Source organism: Anser brachyrhynchus (assembly GCF_964034855.1).
Source record: "Anser brachyrhynchus genome assembly, chromosome: 3".
Classification (NCBI taxonomy): Eukaryota; Metazoa; Chordata; class Aves; order Anseriformes; family Anatidae; genus Anser; species Anser brachyrhynchus.
Window position 1 is genome coordinate 82334404 of NC_137696.1, and position 20007 is coordinate 82354410.

At 41.9% G+C, this 20007-nt stretch overlaps 1 protein-coding gene and 1 long non-coding RNA gene across 8 annotated transcripts in view; one reads left to right on the top strand and one right to left on the bottom strand.

The window, feature by feature from the left end:
* Positions 1 to 553: 553 nt before the first annotated feature.
* LOC308191910 lies at positions 554 to 7338 on the bottom strand. Its single transcript, XR_013948384.1, has 3 exons — positions 6634 to 7338; positions 1331 to 1406; positions 554 to 1223 (listed from the first exon to the last, which is right to left on the bottom strand). It is a non-coding gene; the product is annotated as an uncharacterized lncRNA (long non-coding RNA).
* Positions 7339 to 10603: 3265 nt separating this feature from the next.
* The window catches only part of FBXL4 (F-box and leucine rich repeat protein 4), a 53852-nt gene continuing 44448 nt past the window's right edge, over positions 10604 to 20007 (top strand). For 4 of the 7 annotated variants that reach the window (XR_013948380.1, XR_013948381.1, XM_080584822.1 and 1 more), the window contains exons 1-3: positions 10604 to 10767; positions 15701 to 15872; positions 16683 to 17272. Coding sequence is in view for 4 of the 7 variants with exons in the window: in XM_080584822.1 (XP_080440948.1) it covers positions 16764 to 17272 (509 nt within the window). In the remaining 3 variants the exon portion in view is untranslated. Of the gene's footprint in view, positions 10768 to 10988; positions 15344 to 15700; positions 15873 to 16682; positions 17273 to 20007 lie in introns of those variants that run through there. The other 3 variants (XR_013948382.1, XM_080584821.1, XM_080584819.1) reach the window with 2 other exon arrangements.

The window sequence follows — 20007 nt, forward strand, 5'->3', positions numbered from 1 at the left end:
CCAGGGAGACTGAATGCTCTTTGTGCTGACAAAAAGGCCCAAATCACTGGAGAGCGACTGACTGGACAAATCATTCATCTATGCAAATGCCAGCTGAAATGGTCAGATGCATTTATTACCCTCCTCATTATAGTAAACAAGGCAGAAATCGTGACTGGCAGTTATCAACTTGCCCTGAAGTGTGATTTGTTCTCCTACCACTATTTAAATGAGAGGAAGAAAGGCATGCCGCCAGGGACTTTGTCGGTTTATAAAAGAGTAAATGTCACATAGCCCAGTGCTTAAAGACTTTTGATTGACAAATGTTTTATTTGACATATCAAACAATAATGGTTTTCATATCAAATAGTCCATATTTGTTAGTAGAAATTTAACCCTTGAAAGAGTGAGAACTGATTTTTCAGAAGGCTCTGCATCCAGATGGGATGTTACAAGTAAAAAGAAACTCTCTAACTGGGTGGACTGGAAAGACTCACACAGCACTGTAGAAAGATGCTTTTAATGGAGGCTTCAAAAGAACTGCTATCATAAGAAAGTAGCTCACATTGGGAAGGCTAAGTGGCATAAAACAGAAGGAAATAAAAGAGTTTTTTTTTTTTTTTCCCCTAAAGGAAATACAACAGCAGTTTGAAGAGCTCTAAACAGGATCTGTCTCAACTCAAACTACATTGCCAGGACATTTATGCTTGTACCAGGATGGGCTATAGCCTGCCTTGTTTGAGGAATATGTGAGCTTTGATGAACAGAAATCTTACTGACAAAAGTAAAAACAAGAAGAAGAAGCAAATAAGTACACAAAACAGAATGTTTATTTGCATTAGTAGTGTACATTTGTTGCTACATTTCATTTTAACATGCACAGGCTTTTGTGTTGGTGATCTGCCATTACTGAATATGATTCTATTATTATATAGATGGCTCTAAGACCCCATAGAAATATTTACAAAATCTTATGTCCTCTGGTATTAAACAGAAAAGAAATTACATGTGACTAAATGATGTGTTTCACATCATTTGCTGATGATGTCTTTTCACCTCTGTTAGTTGGTACAAGGACCAGATGGAAAAAGCATGCATGCTCTATTGAAATCTGAATGTAGGGTTTTATTATTTGGGAATGATCTCTTTCAGCTTTATAGCAGTGGGAGGACAAACTTTGAGTCAGGTCCTTTAAGATTTTTTCATCCAGAACAGTAAATGTTCTCAACAATGAAATCCTGAAGCTGAGGAAAAAATAGAGATCATTAGATGTTGTAAGAGGAGAATAAACCTCTTGAATCATGAGTTTCTGGAAGAAACAGACAAAGAAACAAACAAAACCAGATCCTACCTGGATCCTATATCTTCTAACATAAGCACACTGCAGAACTGAGATTCAGCACATCAGGTAGCCTGGCAGAGAAATACTAAGCGGAAAAGAAGCAAGAAAAAACATACCAGAAAGATGCTTTGGGTTATCTCAGAAATATAATGTGATTTTAATAATAGTATGAATATGAATAATACTGCTTATTAGCTAGCATGATAGAGCAACAAATTAAAAACAAACAATGTCTATATAATGCTTTATGGCTCTTGTGAATCAAACATTAACTGATCCATTTTCTCATTAGCTCTGTGAAGTAGCACTATTAATCCTCCTTTGTGATGGGAGAACATCTGCGTACATATATGTGATAGATACTTTAGGTCACTTAGCTGGCAGCAGCAGACACAGGTGTTACTACCTCCAGCATCTGATCGCCACATGTGTGCATGGCCACTACAACATGCTAGGACTCTGTACAGAGACATTTCCTACGTGCTGAAAATGGATCACCACAGCACTTACTTGCACTGCACACCTCTGCTAGCAGCACTTACAGGTCCCTACCTGTTAATGTAATAAAAAAAGCACTTCTCGTCATCATAACTATTGCTATTGTCATTAGAAGTACAGGATTTTCCATTCCAACCTGAATTAAAGATTCCTAATTCCAGTATTCAGTATGTGGAGGCAGGCTGGCCTAGCACTTCAGAGTAATATCCTAAGCCAGCTGTGCTGTTCTGCCTTGTATATGGAAGGAAAAATCTCTACAGATATCCCGGAACCACAAGGACATCTGGTGAGATATACATTAGGACAGAGGACTACAAACATCCTTGATGATCACAAAATAATCCAACACTAGTATTTGATTCTGTTACTTCACCCAAAAGTGACTGTCAGAAGGTAATTATTGCAAATACAGGGAAGAAAATATCCCCATTTTTTTTCTAGCTTAGCTTCTTTTATTGCATCTAATCGCCCCCTTGCATTCTGTTCCTAATGTAGTCTGAATACACCTATAAAAAGTCATTTGTTACCAGCATCCTCTTTATAGGCATTTTGAGATTACCCTTCTGGCCTGGGATCCAGCCAGCTCTTTATTTATGGGAGTTCTGGCTTCTCCTCCCTCTGTTGCCCCCACTTTCCCTTTTTATCACCCTCACGTTCCTAATTCCTTCCTCTGTCTCCCAGAAGACGGCGTGTTTAAGTGCTCCCATCGGCCCACCATTCTGGTGGCCACCAACCTCCTTCAGACCTGCTGCCTCATTCCAAAGCCGTTGCCTCTGCACGTCTTGAGGGTGCTGTTACCAGGGGCTGATTCACCACGGTGCAAGAGGCAGACGAATGGTTAGCTGCAGAGGTGGGACAGGGCACTGCAGCCCTGTAAAAGCTACAAATAGTGCTCTTGGTTCTGTGATTTTGCTACCGAAGAAGAAAGGCAAGGTGCTCATGAGGCAGGGAGGAGCACCTGCTCTTCGGTGACATTGCTGGCCTCCACCTTCTCCAGTGCAGGAAAAGTTAAAGGAGTTGACTAATATAGTTCAGGAAGGTTTCAGGATTAATTTTCAGGAATGTGAAGTAATCAACATTTTCTCAAGCAGTTAGTACATTCAGTCAATAACAATGGCACCTTCAGGACTAAGTATGTGCCCAGAATAAGTGATCGCCAGAAAGCCAGGGACAGGACAACAGTCCGAAGGATTGATTATATGAGGAGAGGGAAAAATCTCACTAGCAATGCTGAATGTCTTTCATGAATGCATGCTGGAAGCTATCAGGAGGCAGCAAAACACTGTTTCGTTTCAGCAGTTAATTCTAAGTAACTCGGTGTTCCCTGCGTGGAGGTGAGAGGGCTGCACAGACATAAGCAGCTTTCTGTGCATCGCAAGCCTCCCTAACTCATACAGGAACTGCAGATGTCACTGCAGCTTCAGGCTTGGACTGATGATCCCTAGCTATGTCCTCCAAACAGCAAGGAAAGCGTTTGGTGCCAGGAAGCAGAGAAATCAATTGACAAAAAACCAGCTGAACTGAAGCCTGCACTTCTGGTGAATTTACTGCATTTAAAAGCTAAGAATGAAACAGCTCTGCCATGAAAAGACATTCCAGTGCTCTTAGCAACGGCACCTTGTTACCTTGTTTTTGGATGAACTAATTAATTACAGTACCAGTAACTCACTGGCAAATCTCAGGCATGACATATTGGAGGAAAAAGCTCCAGGAAGAACTGACCTACCTACGATCTTCCTGAAGTGCCTTCATAATGGGGTAGTTCCAGTCACTTCAAAGGACTTACCCTCAGTCAGAAGTGTATAAATCAGTACGGAAGTAGGCCAAACATTTATATATATTTGTAGTCAAAAAATATTTAACTGTCCTAATTATGGGAAATCATTGGCAGATGTGCTGAATAGCCTGAACCTGAAGGGAGAAAGGAACAAATAAAACAAACTGTGAAGACAGTTTTACATGAAAAAAAATGGTTTCTTACTCAGTCTGATCTGTATCCAATACAAAGATATTAATGCCAGTCTTTTCATTATTCAGAACTCTTTCTGCAACTGCATCCAAATTAACATAACCATCTATTTCCATGTGAGCAGGAATTCATGCTAATTGTACATTAATTCCCAGGATGAATAATTGACGTATCAGATGCAACAGCTCAAAAGCCTAAATCTTGTTTAGTACTAAAGTAACAAGTTCTAAGCCTTAAATTAATCAAGAAAACTATACGTAGGTCTTCATTAACATACCAGGAATCAATCCACAGCTGATAAAATCACAGACCATGCTGGCTTAGCAGTGTGCGACTCTGTCATACTTAACTATGAACACATCTGTGTGTTTAAAGTTTCACAGCACTGATAATGTTTTAGCTCGGAACTGCTGCCACCCATTATGCTATGAACCCTCTTTCCAAAGTGACAATGATGTGTGGGGCCGGAAAAGGAATTAATTTAAAATGATGCCTATTTTTTCTTGTTTGGGATCAGCTAGCATTTCCTTCCACTTCCCTGAATTTCTCCCTAGCAATGCTGCACAAAGAACTTATATGTAGATGTTCTGTCCTATACGATTTCCCTATATACAAATAGAACATTATGTTGCTTGATATTGCTGCTTATTCACCCTCTCTCTATAAATATCACCTAGATGACAAACCTACTTCATCAGCTATGGAAACCAGCCAAATTCCTGCAAGAAAATGTGATGATTTAAAAAGCTCTAAACATACATAACAGAAGGCAGCTAGCTAGATAAACTAAGACACAAGGGCTGGAGAACTACTTTTAACCATCAGTTACTTTGTTTACGACTAGCTGTAAGATGGCAATAGAGACCTCAGTTCATTAAGGTAGAAAATTCCCATGTAATTAGTAGATAAGAAAGAAAAAATTCAGATTCTTGCTTCTGTGTTCTGTCTGTTTGAATACCAAAGTGGTATCCATTCTTAACGCACAAATGACAGTCCAGTTGTTTCTATTGCTATAGTAAATTCATTCCTAAATAGAGTGTTTGGGTCAGACAACTAGCTGTATTATTTTGTATTTGCACCATGGTGGTAACTTGTGGGGCATTCACAAATTAAACAAATTGAAAGTATTTCCTGCAACTGCGTGCGTGTGTGTGCATAGGCATATTACAAGCATGCATGCACAGTGTGACTTGTAGCCGTTGCCGTTGAAGGGAAGAGGAGGTGGCTACAACCTTTTCATTAGAAGCAGAAACTCATTAAATCTTTCCTGAAACTGGCTGCTACAAGCTTATATATTTAGGGAAGTGTCAGCCTCTTTTCTTGCACGTTATCTGCTGGAAAAAAAAGCAGAAAGAACAAAACTAGGGACTTCTCGCCAGTTATACGCACCCACCCTAGCAATGCGAGTCCCCTTTCTCAATTCATTCTTCTAGTTTGCTCTCTATTCTGGAAAAATACTTCAGTGACAAACTGGGCCAGATGACCTGAAGCCATTTATCCTCCATTCTGGGAGGACTGAACTTCTGCTGATGAATAGACCTTATCTCTTTGAGAAGATATGTTCCTTTTTTTGTGCCCTTGCTTGCTGAAGAGGACTCATTAGATTAACCACGAGGTCATTAGGTCATTAACTGCCCAAGTTGTGGTAGATTTCCCATAACTTCTCAGGGCTTGTAAACTGTGTTTAGACTAGAGCTCCCAGCCTTTCCTTTGCTGAATTTCAGGAATCATTTTGCCTTAGAACAAGGCGATAAAATAAGATGCTGAATTCTAATACATATTCTGAATAGTTCCATCACAAAATAAGCTTTGCAATGTGTTTTGTGTATTTTCCCTCTATTTTTTATTTGTTATTTTTAATAAAACTGAGCCAGCAGTAAAGCCTCCTTAATTTTTTTGCGGGTAAATTTTCTTATACAGTCTTTTCATATATTACTTTTGGTTTTATACTTGTGTGACATCTTTAGCAGTGGAGAAAGGTCCTAGATAAGGACATAGCTTTACTGTTAGCGTGTTTATATGGCTGAAAGCAGCTTTTCTGCATGTAGTGGATGCACACATTATTTCTGAAAGAAAACTTTAGCACATCTGATCCTTCGTGTTGGAAGCCTAAGACATCGGTTGCAAAGCACCAACAATTCTCCATTCATTGACATTGGTAACAATGCTCCCATTGATCTGACTGGAGCAGTGATATGAACTTCACAGTACTTTTCATAGTTTTCCAGGTTTCTAACCCTTGGGTGGAATCAGCTTACTGTTTAGCTTCTGTAAGTCTTCAGCTCTGCTGAACTCTGCTTTGACTGATCATGCCATTGTGAAATGTGGCAGCAGTTGGATGAGCCACAGACAGCTTTGTAGCCATGGAACACAACTGACCTATAAAAATGTCTCTGGTCACATGAACATATTATAAAGGGTTTAAAATAGTTATGTGATGCTTGATGAGAGGCTAACAATGTCTTTTTGTGAGGCTAAATGACATATCTCTACTGAAATCAATATGGCTCAGATCTGCAAGCACTGAAGTACTGCACTGCAGCTGTATATATATTCCCTTGGCTTTTGTTCTAAAAACACGCACAGTGTGGCCATTACATACTTCTATTTCAAAACTACCAGTCATCTGCTCCTTGATGCCAGTCAGGCTCACGCAGCCATTATGCAAGAAAATATGAAATGGCTGATGTATTTACAAAGAAAAAGTACTGGAGTGACAAAGGAGACTTGAGCTGATTAACAATCACTACCGATCAATATCATAAGCTCGATAAAATACAGAGTCCCACTAATTATAAGAACATTCCTTTCATCATGAAATTACAGCAACCTTTTTCATATGTACCTTGCAGCTCTCCAGTTGTAATGAAGAGAGAATCAATTGTCCCCGTTCCTTGAGCATACATTCCTGTGATACTCTCCTGCACTCCTAGCAGGCTGTAAGGAAAGCCTCGAGACTAGAAGCAGCCGGTGGTGCAGCAGAAGCACTTTGCTTTAGAAATGTGACATTCAGAAGGTTAAAGCAACGGGTCTGGTTTGAAGAATGTAGGTGCTTTGCCAGAATTGCCTCTGGGAAAGTTTTTATGGCATAGACACCTAGAGCATTTACTTGTCTGCTGGAACAGAAAAACGGCGGTAGCCCAAGGGCTAAGGGAATTTCCTACTTATTCTTTCAATTGTTATGCAGGTTTCAGTGTTACTGTATATCTTACTAAAATGTTATACAGGTTTTACATTCCCACTCTTAAATTTCAGTTGAATGCGGTAACAAGCTGTGCAGTGTCAACACAAAAGCTTAATAAGATTGTATCTATCTCTGTCTCTTTAGATCCCTATATGAAGCCTATTGCTGGTTAAAAATTAGCATATTATCCTTACTGGATCCTACTGCTGCTGACAAAGGGTACTGATTTAAAACTTGTCTGAAGGTTCTCACACAACAACCTCCTTGTACACAGTAGTTTTTATTATCTCAGATTCCCTAATCCTCATTAAAAACCCCACGAAGATTTTAGTTAACACATCGTTTCCAAGCTTTAGGATTACTGCTCATGAGTATACTTCTGCAAAAAGATAATAAAGAAAGATTTTTAACCATGATAAGTCCAAGTAATACTGTATTTTGATAAATTATTTCCTTCTCATTCTTTCTGCTTTTTCCTTAAAGTTTAATTACATACCACGCAGAGTGCTTCCATAAGAACTGTAGTCTTTAGCTATTCAAAAGCTAAAACTGTTTTTATTAAATAATTTGCTAATATGCATTCACATACTTCACAGAAGACATAGCAAGACATTGCCCTTGCCCCAGTGAGTACATTGCCTACAGTCTGTGATCTACCAAGAACCAGTGCCAAAGCAGCAGAGAGACAGTTAGATGAAATACTGCAGCAGTTTATTGTGTATAACAATTAAGCACACACTTGTACTGTGGCATTTTATTCTCTTCATCATTTAATAAAAATACAGGAAAAAAAAGGAAGATAAAATGCACCAAATATGATTAACTATACCATTTGCTGTTGTCAGAGAGCATAGCAGAGGATGCTGTGCAAAATATTGTGACATGGGAAAAAGTAAAATACAGGGAATAAAAAATTTCATCTGAAAAAAAACCCAACAAACCAACAATCAAACACCAGAGGAATTGAAGGGAATACTTTCTCTCTTCAGTTTAAGCTGACACTGAAAGCAAGGCCTTGTTAGGCCTGGCTCATGACAACATCTACAAACATATTTAAATTTACTGAGTGAAGAGTCTCATTGACTTAGAATACTTTCTCTTCCATTTCAAAGAATATATGTAATTTCACAAATCAAAAACCAGTAATGCTGGTCCAAGAGACAGCGAGTTGTTTCCCATGGTGGTTAATATCCTGGGATGCAGAGGAAGCCAGAGAGAACAACTCACACCAATGGTAACAGTGCAGCGCATAAGCGCTCAGTGCAGCTTAGCAGTTAACGCTTGGCTAAGTCTGTTCTATTAAAAATAACCCACTGATTAAAATGATTTCATTATTTTCAGGGTTTGGTTTAACACTTAAAATACAAAGCTTTGCAACGGGATAACAAAATTCAGATCAGTTTCCGGCTGAAAGCAGAAACTGGTGATTTATAAGTCAGGTATTTTTTGCACAATTGATTTATAAATGTTTTCTCAACTGGTATGTTAGAAATTGCAACACGGGCCTCCTTTTTGGCAAACTTCAGGGTTACCTGTGTTACCCTGTTTTCAGGAAGACCCGTATTGTGACTCTTTAGCCCACAATCAGGTAAGCTTCATTGTTTAATAAGCAGATTCTTCATTCTCACTACAAATCCCGATGTTATATGTGCATTTGCGAAGACCACCTTACCTAGAAAAGTGGATCTGGGCATCTTCTGTGGGTGTAGAACATAAAAGAACCTTGCAGGTTCAACTGCCGCACACTGCTGACCTCATGGGATCTCCACCTCCTGTCCTATGGAGATTTTTACCCTGGATATTTAGCAGTCATCACAATGGTGGCTCACGGTGACAATTTAATTGAAGTATCTGACTGTGACCCAAGACCTAGTCACTTGTCTTGGGTGATAGCTAGAATTTGAGACAGCAACATAGACAAAAAGGACCCTGTCACCCAATATTGTTTGTTCCCTCTAATAAACACCAGCCTCCATTTAGTTTCAAAACATTACCTGCCCTTCGGCAACCTTTGTGAATATCAGTGAAGTTGGTTCTGTAATCGGTCTTGCCTCGTAACTGTGTGTTCACAAACAGCACGTCCTATTTGCTGTCTGAAAGCCTGGGATGGTCTGCCCTAAGTGCTTGCAGCTCCCAAAGGTGGTGGTATCTTCCCTATCTCCTAGGCATCTATTGTAGGAGCGAACGGAATAGGCTGAAACACTTGGAGGTATCGCTGTCTCCCCATGGATCACAGAATGTGCCTAGCAGACCAGATCAAACATGTAACTTTCAGAAAGCTAAATTTAAATAAGATGTATCTGCCTAGGATGAACAAGATGAATCTTTCAGCTGTGAGGATGTGAGCTGGATCTCGGATGAGTGGATGAGTGGACTGAGAAAAAAATTTTCATATTCTTCTATCTTCTGCACTAACAGAGAACTCAGTATCACTGCAGCCTTAAAATAATCACTGGGTATGAACGATTTGGCCAAACATAGACCTTTGACCAGATATTTGAACTAGTTGTCTGCTTTTTCATTATAGCCAGGAATTGAGACTTTTAGGCTCCTGTTCCTTGGTGACACATTTTGTGCCAAAGTAGAAGTCTCGAATGGATCAGATAAATTGTGCCCTAGAACCTGAACAGCATGCCCTTCTCTTCCACAGAAGAAATGCCCTAAAAGTTGGGGTTATGATGTTATTTTAAAATGAGCGTATATGGTACAGTGGCATCTTACGCATGCAACATATGTATTTATGTATTTGCATGTGCACACACGTACAGATGGGTGTATGAGAGGCCTATACACGAGTCACCCTGGCAGGTCTGTCTGTGGAAAGCAGGGTTGTGCGGAGGCCTGTTTGCCAGTTAGCAGCAGGGAAGCCTTCTATCCTAGATTTCTAGATGTGGAAATTTTTGTACGGTTATAGAACTTGTGTTAAAGCATTATATATAAAGTACCTTAGACAGCAAACATTTTAAATCCTTTTTTTTTTTTTGTATTTTTAGAGTTTTCTGAACACCTGGTCAAAGTCAGCAACAATATTTCCTGCCGTGAAACGTATCAGGGCAGTGCACACACTGACATGACTTTAGGTGACACTTGCGTAAGTTTGACGTCGTACTGTTAATGTTCCTGTAGCTTAAAGTAGTACTGCTTAAGGACCGGCAGAAAATTAAGAAAACGTGCTTCTAAGGTTTTGCAGGTTTCTGTCAGTCGCTGTTTGTAGAAGATTAAATGAGGGGTGCCGAGGAGGTTCCTTGTGGCGAGGCACACCCTTACCACGCGTTTTCCCCGGTACCACGTAAAGCGGAGCGGCGCTGGGGACTGAGGAGCCTAGGGGGACCGACGGCGGTTTGGGTAATCACCACAGGACCTGAGAAGGGAACAGCATTGAGTCAGAAAGCACGAACGCCTGGGCATGCGTATCAAACGAGCGAGCACGGAAGCCGACCGTGACGCTCATTTCGCACCACGCCAGCCGGGCACCCGAGAGGCGCCGCAACCCGCTGGAGCTCGCGCTCGTTAACATCAATTAAAACCGGGGCGAGCCCTGACGGCACGCAGAGCACCGCGGGAAGCGCCCCACCGGGCCGGGACCGCGCTGGCAGGCCGCCTGCGACAAACCCTTGGCGGGGGAACAAGGAGCAGGGGGAATCCCGCCGCTCCCCTCAGCGCCCCGCCCGTTAACGGCCGTAACGGCGCGGGCAGGCGCAGCCGGCGGCCCCGCCCCTCCCCTCCCGGCGGCCCGCCCTCCGCGGCCGTGCGGGGCTTCCGGCGGCGGCGGCGGCGGCTTCGCCCTGCGCAGCGGTACGGGGCCGGTGCGGGGCGGGGGGCGGCTGCTGGGGCCGCGGCTCGGTGGTTCCCCGGGCTGGCGCCTCGCGTCTGCGGCCGGGAGGGGCAGGCGGGGGGCGGGCTCGGCTCCTGCTGCGTGCCCGCGGGGCTCCGGGGGGCGGCTGGAGGGGGCAGGGGCAGGGGCAGGGGCAGGAGGGGGGCGCCCTGGGGTGCTCCCTGAGCGCCTGTCGGGGGGGCGCTGCCCGGGCGGGGCGCCGGGCTTGTGCCCGGTTACGCCTAAGGGAGGCGGCGGGGCTGGTCCGGGGTTGTTTTTATTTCTTATTTCCTGCAAGAAGAGGAGGGCTGCGGCGTGGCCGGAGGGGCAGGCGTTCATAAACGGGGTGGCACAGCGCTGCGGCTTCGCGCCGCGCGTAGGAGCTGCGTTGGTAAAGCCTTGCCTGGCGGCTTGCACGCGGTGGGGCACGGCGCCGTGGGCCAGCTCCAGGAGGCGGTGGGCACCCTGACCGCCCCGCCGGTGCCCAGCTGACGGTGGTCTGCCTGGAACCTGGGTGCAAAGCCGCCGCGTCAGGTCTGGGCCTCGCTGCAAGGCAGAGGCGGCCACTGAAGTCGTTTGAAAAGCGTGGATTTGGGAGGCTTTGGTGCTCATGACAACAAGACAAACAAGGCTTTAAATAGTTTGAATTGCTTAACATCCCATGGCGTCCCAAGGTGCAGGTTTAGAAGTTTCCCCCTTGTGAAATGGCTCTGTCTCACAGCCAGAACATGTCCCACGAAGAAGCACGGCAAGTGGGGCCTAAGCACCATAAGAGCTTATTCATTTTTAACTGATACTAGCTCCTCACTTCAACAAGCTGAGTGTAGACATTGGCATAGTCTACAAAATTAACAGCGAGAGATGCTAATGTGGTAAAAATACTGTTTTGGCCTCTAATGTAAGGTTCCAGTATTCCTTCGGTGCATTAACATGTAAGGATAATTAACCTATTTCCCATTGACAGTCTTTTGCCTGAGACACATTTATTAATTGCATTAATCTTTCTTCAGAGATAACATAATCTATAAATTTTGTTTTTTGCAACTTATCAATGTTGCTGTTTCTTTTATAGTCACATGAAAGGAAACTCTACGTGGTACTCCCAAGCATGGGGTTTGCAGAGCTGGTGTAAAGAGGAGCTGCTACTTCTCTGGCTTTAAAACTCAAACCTGTTGCATGTGTGACTTTTAGATACAGCATTTGCTTCTCTTGAAACAGTACGAACTCTTCTCTAACATGTATATTGGTAGGGATGGCTCAGGGATGAAATATGCCATCTTCATTTTTTTATTCTTATGTATAATATGTTACTTGTTATGTCTCTTACACTCATCCTTCACTCAGCAGCCCCTCCAACCCTCGCTATTTTTCTGTGTATTTCCCACGTTTTTGTAGCATTCTGATTGGTGAGTAACTACGTATTGCTCGTGTGCCCTGTTTCTGCACTTACGGGAGAAAACCGAATGCTGGGAAGTTGAATTTGCAAAAATAACCAAACTAAATAAGTACAATAATGCTGAACAGGATGGGTTACTTGGAAGCTGGACAATGGATTTATGTACATAAACACCCTGCAAAAAGTTGTAAAGTAGTCCAGAGAGATCTAGGGCTCTTGAATACTTTTGTTTAGTTACTGCCTGTTCCAATGAAATATGTAGAGAAGCCATAAGACATGTTCCTTTATCAAGGAGTGTTTGAAGAAAGGAAATAGTGAATTACAGTCTCAGAAGGCTTTCTGCATGTGTAGCAAGACGGGAGGAAGAGTTCGTCATGTAGAAGAAGGAAGTTTCCTCACGTCGTTGAAACGGTTGTCAATTAAGTAATGATCTGGATAGGAGAGGTTGTAAGTGCCAATAAAACACATGGATTGTGATGTGTTTTGAAAGAAAGTAGCTCTGAGCCAGTACTGGCTTCACCCAAAGCGGCAGCGTGCCAAGCTGAGCTGGTTCAGGGTACTGAGCTGCTCATCCGGCTGCTGGTGGTCCATCGTGCAGTAGCACCATGCCCGCCTGTGTAATTGTATCTTGAAAAAGTATATGATATGAAAGAAAGCAAAAAAAAAATAAAATAGTATGCTGCTGCTTTGGAGGAGGATAATAAGGTACGTTTAAAAGAAACCTTTATTAATGTGATACATTTAAAAGAAACCTTTATTAAGCTTCAGTTTGTCATAATTATGTCTGTACAAAAGAATGAATAATATGCAACAGGAGTGCTACAGATTGGAAGGTATAGCTGCATAGGCCCAAATGGGTTTCTTAAAAAATAATCAATCAGTTTGAAGAAAGAAAGAAAAAGTTTTCCATGTAAGCTTTGCATTGCTCCAGAGGTGTTTATCTTGATGCTTTGCATAGGCCTGAGTCTGCATCTTTACATTTGCAAAGTTGGATCCCTTTAAGTGGAAGTCACGTTGACCTGTGGTAGTTCCTGAACAAATCTCTACATCATCTAGCCCTACTGATCTATATTTAGTGTAAGTCTTTCAAACTCTTCAGTGGTTTTTCATTGGCCTTTTAACTCCACACAAGTGTTAATGCTTCTTCTAAAATGCCAGAAAAAAGGGTTTCTGTTTGTATTGCAGTCCTAACGCTTATTCATCCTTCTTTCCTGCTTTTATAAGCTACTAAATCCTATGTTAACTTTTAACTCTTTACAAGTAATTTTCCTCCACTTGTATTGTTCAGACTGACATGTTTTTATGACAGCTGTATGTTCTTCCCTGTTTGTTCCCACTTCTCAACTTGAGCCCGTTGGCTGATGACAGCCAAGATTGACAAAGCCGTGTCTGTCTCAAGGTTGTAAGTCTGATAAGAACTTGATGGAAATCATTCAGGTTGGTGGGGAGGAATGACCCAACCTAAGTGTTGCTCCTGATCATGGGGAACTTGGCACGTGGTTGGCATTTACTCATTGTGTCAGACCTGGCGTCTGGCTCCTCAGTCGCCTCGAGCCAGCGGGCGGTCACCCTGCTCTGAGTTGGGGTGACAAGAGTGTGGCTCACTTGGTGCTGCTCCTAGTAAGCTGGGCTCTGAGAGCACTGGGCAGGGCTCGGAGCAAGTTCCGAGTCTTCAGTGCAGGTGTGAAGTTACGTAGGGCACAAGTGGTATGTGAGGTCGGCGATTCACGCCCGCTCATGATGCAGCCCAGCCGAGTGGCTCTGGAAGCTGAGCTCTGTAAAGCCCTGAGTCGCGTGGAGTGGGCTCCAAACAGTCTGAATCAGTGCAGCTTTGAGTTTTGGGCTTGTGGCTGCACTGGGCTACATGTGATGCCAGGGCTTGACGGCAGGAAACTTGCTGAAGTTTAATGTCTGCTCGCACACTTTACAAAGAGATCTCATTTAAGAGGGGGGAAAAGCAGAAGAGGAAGGTATTTGTAATCTTCACTTACATCTTATGGCAGCTCTGTGCTGAAAACATCTTTTTTATTATTATTATAGAATTATTTGAGTTGGAAGGGACCTTGAAGATCATCTAATTCCAACCCCTCTGCCGTGGGCAGGGGACCTATTATTTTTGTTATTGTTTTAATTGTTCTTTTAGAGGAAGAGGTTGGGGAATTTGCTGCTATTTTCCCAGTGCCTTTTCTAAAAGATGGTTCAACAGGGTGTTTGGGGGAAATGTGACATTACTTGGTTTTGGCATTCCAGCAGAGCTTAAAATGAATCCCGAATACCATCTTACGCATTTCCTCCTGCACTGAATGTCAGGAGCAATTCATGTTGCTGACAGCTATGTCAACATGTGAAACTGAATGAAGGACAGGAACTAAACAAAAAGCTAATAATAGAGGAGGCAAGAAAGTGAGAAGTGAACACTTCATTAGGAAACTTTCTCGCTGTCATGAGTAAGAGGACGGCATAGTGCAGCCTGCCTTATCTGTTACTGCATGCGCCGTGTTGACAGCGTTCAAACGGCGAGAGCGGTTTGTATGTGTGTTTTGTGAGTATGGGAAACAAGCAAGTTACCCAAGAAATATGCACAGTGGACTTATGTTTAGGCATACAAATGCCACTCTGATTCCTCTCCATCTTGCTTATTTATTTATCATAGTTTAAACTTGTGCTTTCAAAAGATCTGCAAGGTACGGCCCGACGTGTACCCATTTCGAATGGTAAATAAGGTGGTTTGTCTCCCAGGCAATGAGAGGCATCGTGTTAATTGCTGTTTGATGCATCTTCTGCTATTAGAGAGTCATTGCTGATGGCTCAGTGGTTACCACAGGATACGCACTGTGGTATGTAAGTGTATGCTGGTTAGTGTAAACTAACCGGCAGCTCCAGTAAGGGCTGTTGGAGACGTGTTTATTCTATTCTGAGATATGCTTCGTCATCCCTGTTCTGGCCTGTAACAGGTTACAGGCGCCGCTCCCTGTTTATCCTAGTAGAGCTGGCAAACAAGCTAATCTGGAGGCCAGCAGAGAAACAGTCGGCGTACTGGAGGGGATGATTCTGGAGTGCTGTGTTACTGCCCGGGTGCGTCGTGTACCGCCAGCAGAAATCAGAGAACGCGGTCCCGGTTCTGCTGTGTGTGGGTAAATCTGACTGTTTGCATCACGCAGGTATGGAGTGGCTGCTAAATATGGGACAAGCGTATGTAAGAGGATCTCTATTAGCAGGGAATATGATACAGCACTTCTGTGTCCTGAAAAAAATGTTCAGCTATAAATATTTCTTTACCATTGTAAATAGAAAACTTTAGTAAAGAGGCTCATATATAGTTTGCCTTTTTCTAGTAGTTAAACCTGCTGGTTTGTCTTTTACTTGTGATTCAATCTAGGCCATGTAAAACAGGTTGATGTCTTTAATTATTAGTACATTTTGTGCTGATTTTTTTCAGGGTGGATGGCTGTGCAGATCTGGTACATTTTGTGTATAACTGAATTGTTACATAAATTAAAATATTTTTCTCTTACCAGAATTAAAATGCTTTCTACGGGGACTTCTGCTTCTGATGCCAGGACTCTTCTGAAGACTTACTTTGTTGTGTGGCTTAAAGGAAGATGATACTGTTAATGAATTGTGAGCATCCTTCAGGAGGCTGGTGACCCTTCAATCATTGGTTAATGCTGTCATGGACAACTTCAAAGGGTAATGACAATATTTTTGTGAAACCATTCAGGCTAGTGCACTGGTATGGGGAAGACTGTGGGATTTTTTTTTTTTTTGGTTTAGATTAATGCCCAAAGCTCTTTTGTTTCACTCTAAAAGCCATTCACAAAGTATGGGAACAAATTAGAGGAAACAGTTCACTGGAGTAGCTGTCCAACTTCCTACATAAGCTGTCTTTGAAGAGTGTATTTGCTCTCCAGACGACCTTATAGTCTAGATAATACTTGAGCTAGCTTTAAATGAAATAATTTGGTTACTGGGAGCAGTCTTGCTGCAGAATACAAGCAGTGAAGTGACGTAGGTTTTGTTGAGCTGTGTATTGCTGCAGCCTGTCCACGTATCCGAGTACTTTCTTTAGAACTTTCCTTTTAATTGTTTTAAAAGTATACTGCAGATTATCATCATTACAATTAACTGTAGTTAATCACAAACTCTGCAACAGTTGTTTACTGCAAGGGCTAGATGTCATTTTATACTTATTTTCATGAGTCAGTACAAGATGTTTTTTGTTTTCAATAAGTCCCAGAAAACAATGCTTATTTTAACTATTAGTCTTACTGTTACTTGAGGGTTAGTTTTGGTTAACATTTCTTCATAGTATTCTCTTTTAAATTCAATAAATGGGAAGCCATGCTTAGTAGCCTACAAATAAATAATTGTCATAAAATGTGATAGTTTATTAATGTTTTAGTAGCAGTACATTGTTTAAGAGGATATTCAAAAGAGTAAAGTTTGTGTTTTAAGATATATTTCATCTGCTCACTCTGTTTATTCATTCTGTTTCGTCAGCAGTTTTGCAAAACACCACAAGCAGTTAATGCACCTTATAAAGGACTCCTGACCTTTTGCAGCTTCGTAAGTCGTATCTAGATGTCACCAGTGTTTCCCATGTTAACAGTCCTGAGCATGTTTTACTATATGTGCCTTCGGCGCCGAGCTAGGACAGCTACGAGAGGAGAGATGAACAGCCGGAGGGCTATTGAATCGAACACCCGGGCCTTACCTATCAATGTTGAAATAGTTCAGTATGCCAAAGAAGTGTTGGATTTCAGCTCCCATTATGGTAGTGAAAACAGCATGTCATATACCATGTGGAATTTAGCAGGTATACCAAACGTGTACCCTAGCTCCGGTGACTTTACTCAGACGGCTGTGTTTCGAACTTACGGGACCTGGTGGGATCACTGTCCTAGTGCTCGACTGCCCTTCAAGAGGACGCCCACCTCCTTCTGCAGCCAGGACTATGTGGAACTCGCTTTTGAGGAGCAAGTTTATCCCACCGCAGTGCACATTCTGGAAACGTATCATCCTGGAGCTGTAGTTCGGATACTGGCTTGCTCTGCAAATCCTTACTCACAAAACCCCCCAGCTGAAGTAAGGTAAATTTTCCTTTTCTGTGTACTTTAGAACACTCCTCTGTTCTCTAAAATGTTAAATACTACAAATAATGCTGTTTAGCAAACTTTGCTTCTTAGTATTTCTCTATTTCATTTTGACCCACTAACGTTTTCTTTATTTCTGTGTGAATTTAATAATGTGGTGACATGTTTTGAAGAGATGTGGATTTTTCTTCTTGTAGCATGAATTAATGCAGATCCTTATATCAGATTTAATTTGAGTAAGGAGAGGGTTTTTTTTGTGTTGGAATTCTTATGAGCAGTAATTATGTATATCCAAAATCATTTGTGAAATGGCAGTTCTGAGTTCTTTCTCCAATAAGAAAGGAAAATTGTCCAGAAGACTGAGGATTTGTGGCTGCACTATCGTCCTGTCTCAAGTAGCCATGAACTTCTCTCTGCGTGCTCTACGTTGTGTGTGTATATATCTATATTAGAATTGGGCACTATACTTATCCATTTGGAAATGAAGCCAAAACCAGAAGTAGAGAATGGTCAGACAAAAGGTGATGCCATTTGTCTGATCTTTATTTTTGGTTGAATCAAAGAGTGTGAGTAGCACTTGATTTTTATTTTTTTTTTATTTGCTCCACAGGCGAAAAGCAGCCCACTTGGTCCTGTTGTTTTTTCTGATAGTAAGAACTCCTGATCACATTCTGGTTAGGGGGCGAGGGATCAGGAAAGAGGGGGACCTGGAGAATAGTAAAAGGATGAAGAAAAATGCTGTAAGCGAGGTAGGAAGCTCATCCTGAGGAGGTGTGGAAATAGAAACAGAAAGAGAACCCGTGAAAGCACAGAGTTGGGGAAAAAACATTAGCTATCGGTATATGCAATCAAAGTATGCCTAAGGCACACTTCGGCATACTAGACAGTTAATGTTTTCTTGTAAACATTAGAAAATCAGGTGTTTTGTATGTATTAAGAATTCTCAATGAATCTGTTTTGTGTGGTTGTGACATCTACTGTTTAGTAAGTTTGTTTTACAGCTCTCTAATGAATAGATACTGTGTAGCTCTAAAGTAAACGTCGGGATTCGAGGAGCAGCGATAGGTCGAGCTAATAACGATAGGCCTATGTTAGGAAGTAGGAATGCGTTTGGCGCTAATACAGAAGTTATTTATAGGATTGTGTGGGTGAAGGTAGCTTTTAAGACTTCTGAACTTAGAACCTAATGTGAAATGACTTTTGGTCAGTTGTTCTGTGAACTTTAATTTTACTTGTTTGATAATATAGTGCAGATTTATGTAGAGATTATTTCTGTAACTTCATAACATAAGAAGATAGTATGCTGCAGTGCAGTGCAAGGATATAATTCTGAAAAATAAGCCCATGCCGTCTTAAAAAATGCCTATGTAGTTGTTGGTTCATAAAACACAAATAACTTTTCCCAATTTCGAGTAAAGACCAATAAGTTTTCAAAAAAAAAAAAAGCTTAAGAAATGTTAAATGAAGGAGCTGTTTAGTAAGGTGCACTAGAAATAAAGAAAAATGTTCAGAGAGCTAAAAGAAGAGAAAATACTCATTAAAAAAACTTTAGGATGTTCTTTATCCTCTTGAAATGTGGTTAGACTGAGAGCCCAGACTTCCCCTTTTTCATAAGAACAGATGGAAACTCTGTAGGACCCTGCTTTTCTTTGTAGACAGAAGTATTTTCTGTTCTGCTTACCTAGGTTAGTGTTATTTTTGTTTAGAAGGCTAGCAGTCTCAGCGAGCGTTGGAACCAGTTATCCGTTCTACATTTTCAGTAACTTCTGGTCTTGCTGCTAGAGAATGCTAGAGGGATTTGTACTTTTCCTCAGTAGGAGTTGGCTGTTTGCAGATGCACCTTTCCTTTGTCTCCTACTTCTGAAAGATACAAATGTGTCTTATCTGTAGCGGGAGGTAACCCTTTCTCCACATGATGTATGCAGTATTTTCTCTCCTTCCTTTTGCTCACCTATGGGGGGAATATGAAGAGTTACAAGAACCTGACCTCTCTTCTGCTTAATTTCCCGTTTTCCCTTCCAAAAAAATCTGAGATGTCAACTAAGAATAAATTCCTGGAAGTAGGAATGCTGTTGATAATCTCAGGTGATTCAGTGCTTGACAGACGTGTTGAACTTGAACTACCACACCATTTCCTTTCCTTAGGAGGCTATGCCTCAGTTACTCGGAGGGCTTTTAGAGCCTTGTGTTCCTCTTTCTGACTGTTGTGATGCTTTTAAATCACCTGATTACCTAAAACCAACCAGCATTTACAGGTTTTTATTTGCTGGCTCTTGGTCTGTTTCTTTCTGAACACCACCGCAGAAAGGGCAGGTTATTAGAAGAGGTCCTTTTTACCAGCTTGTACTTTGAAATAAAAAGGAGGCCAAATTCTGGAGTCAAGCCTGTTGTGAGAGGAAGAAGTCTGAGACTTCTTTAAATGTTATGTTTAGTGAAAACGTTCTGGTTAGTGGATTATACTATGCCAGCTGGATGTGTTTTTTGCGCAGTATTTAAAACATCAGCGCATGCAAGACTTTGCTGTGTGCAAAAGCTCCTAACCCGCAAGAGGCTCTGTGATGGCTTGGTGTACCACAGTTCTTGCTTAAGAGGTATTTTATATATCCTTGTAGGAAAATGCCTATAGCCCACATAGTTGGCCTGCAGGTTGCTCTGTTGCTTGTTCTGTACTTCAGTCGCGCCAAAAATGACTTATGCATGTGTTCAGAAAAGGGTCTTTAGTGGGGTTCCTC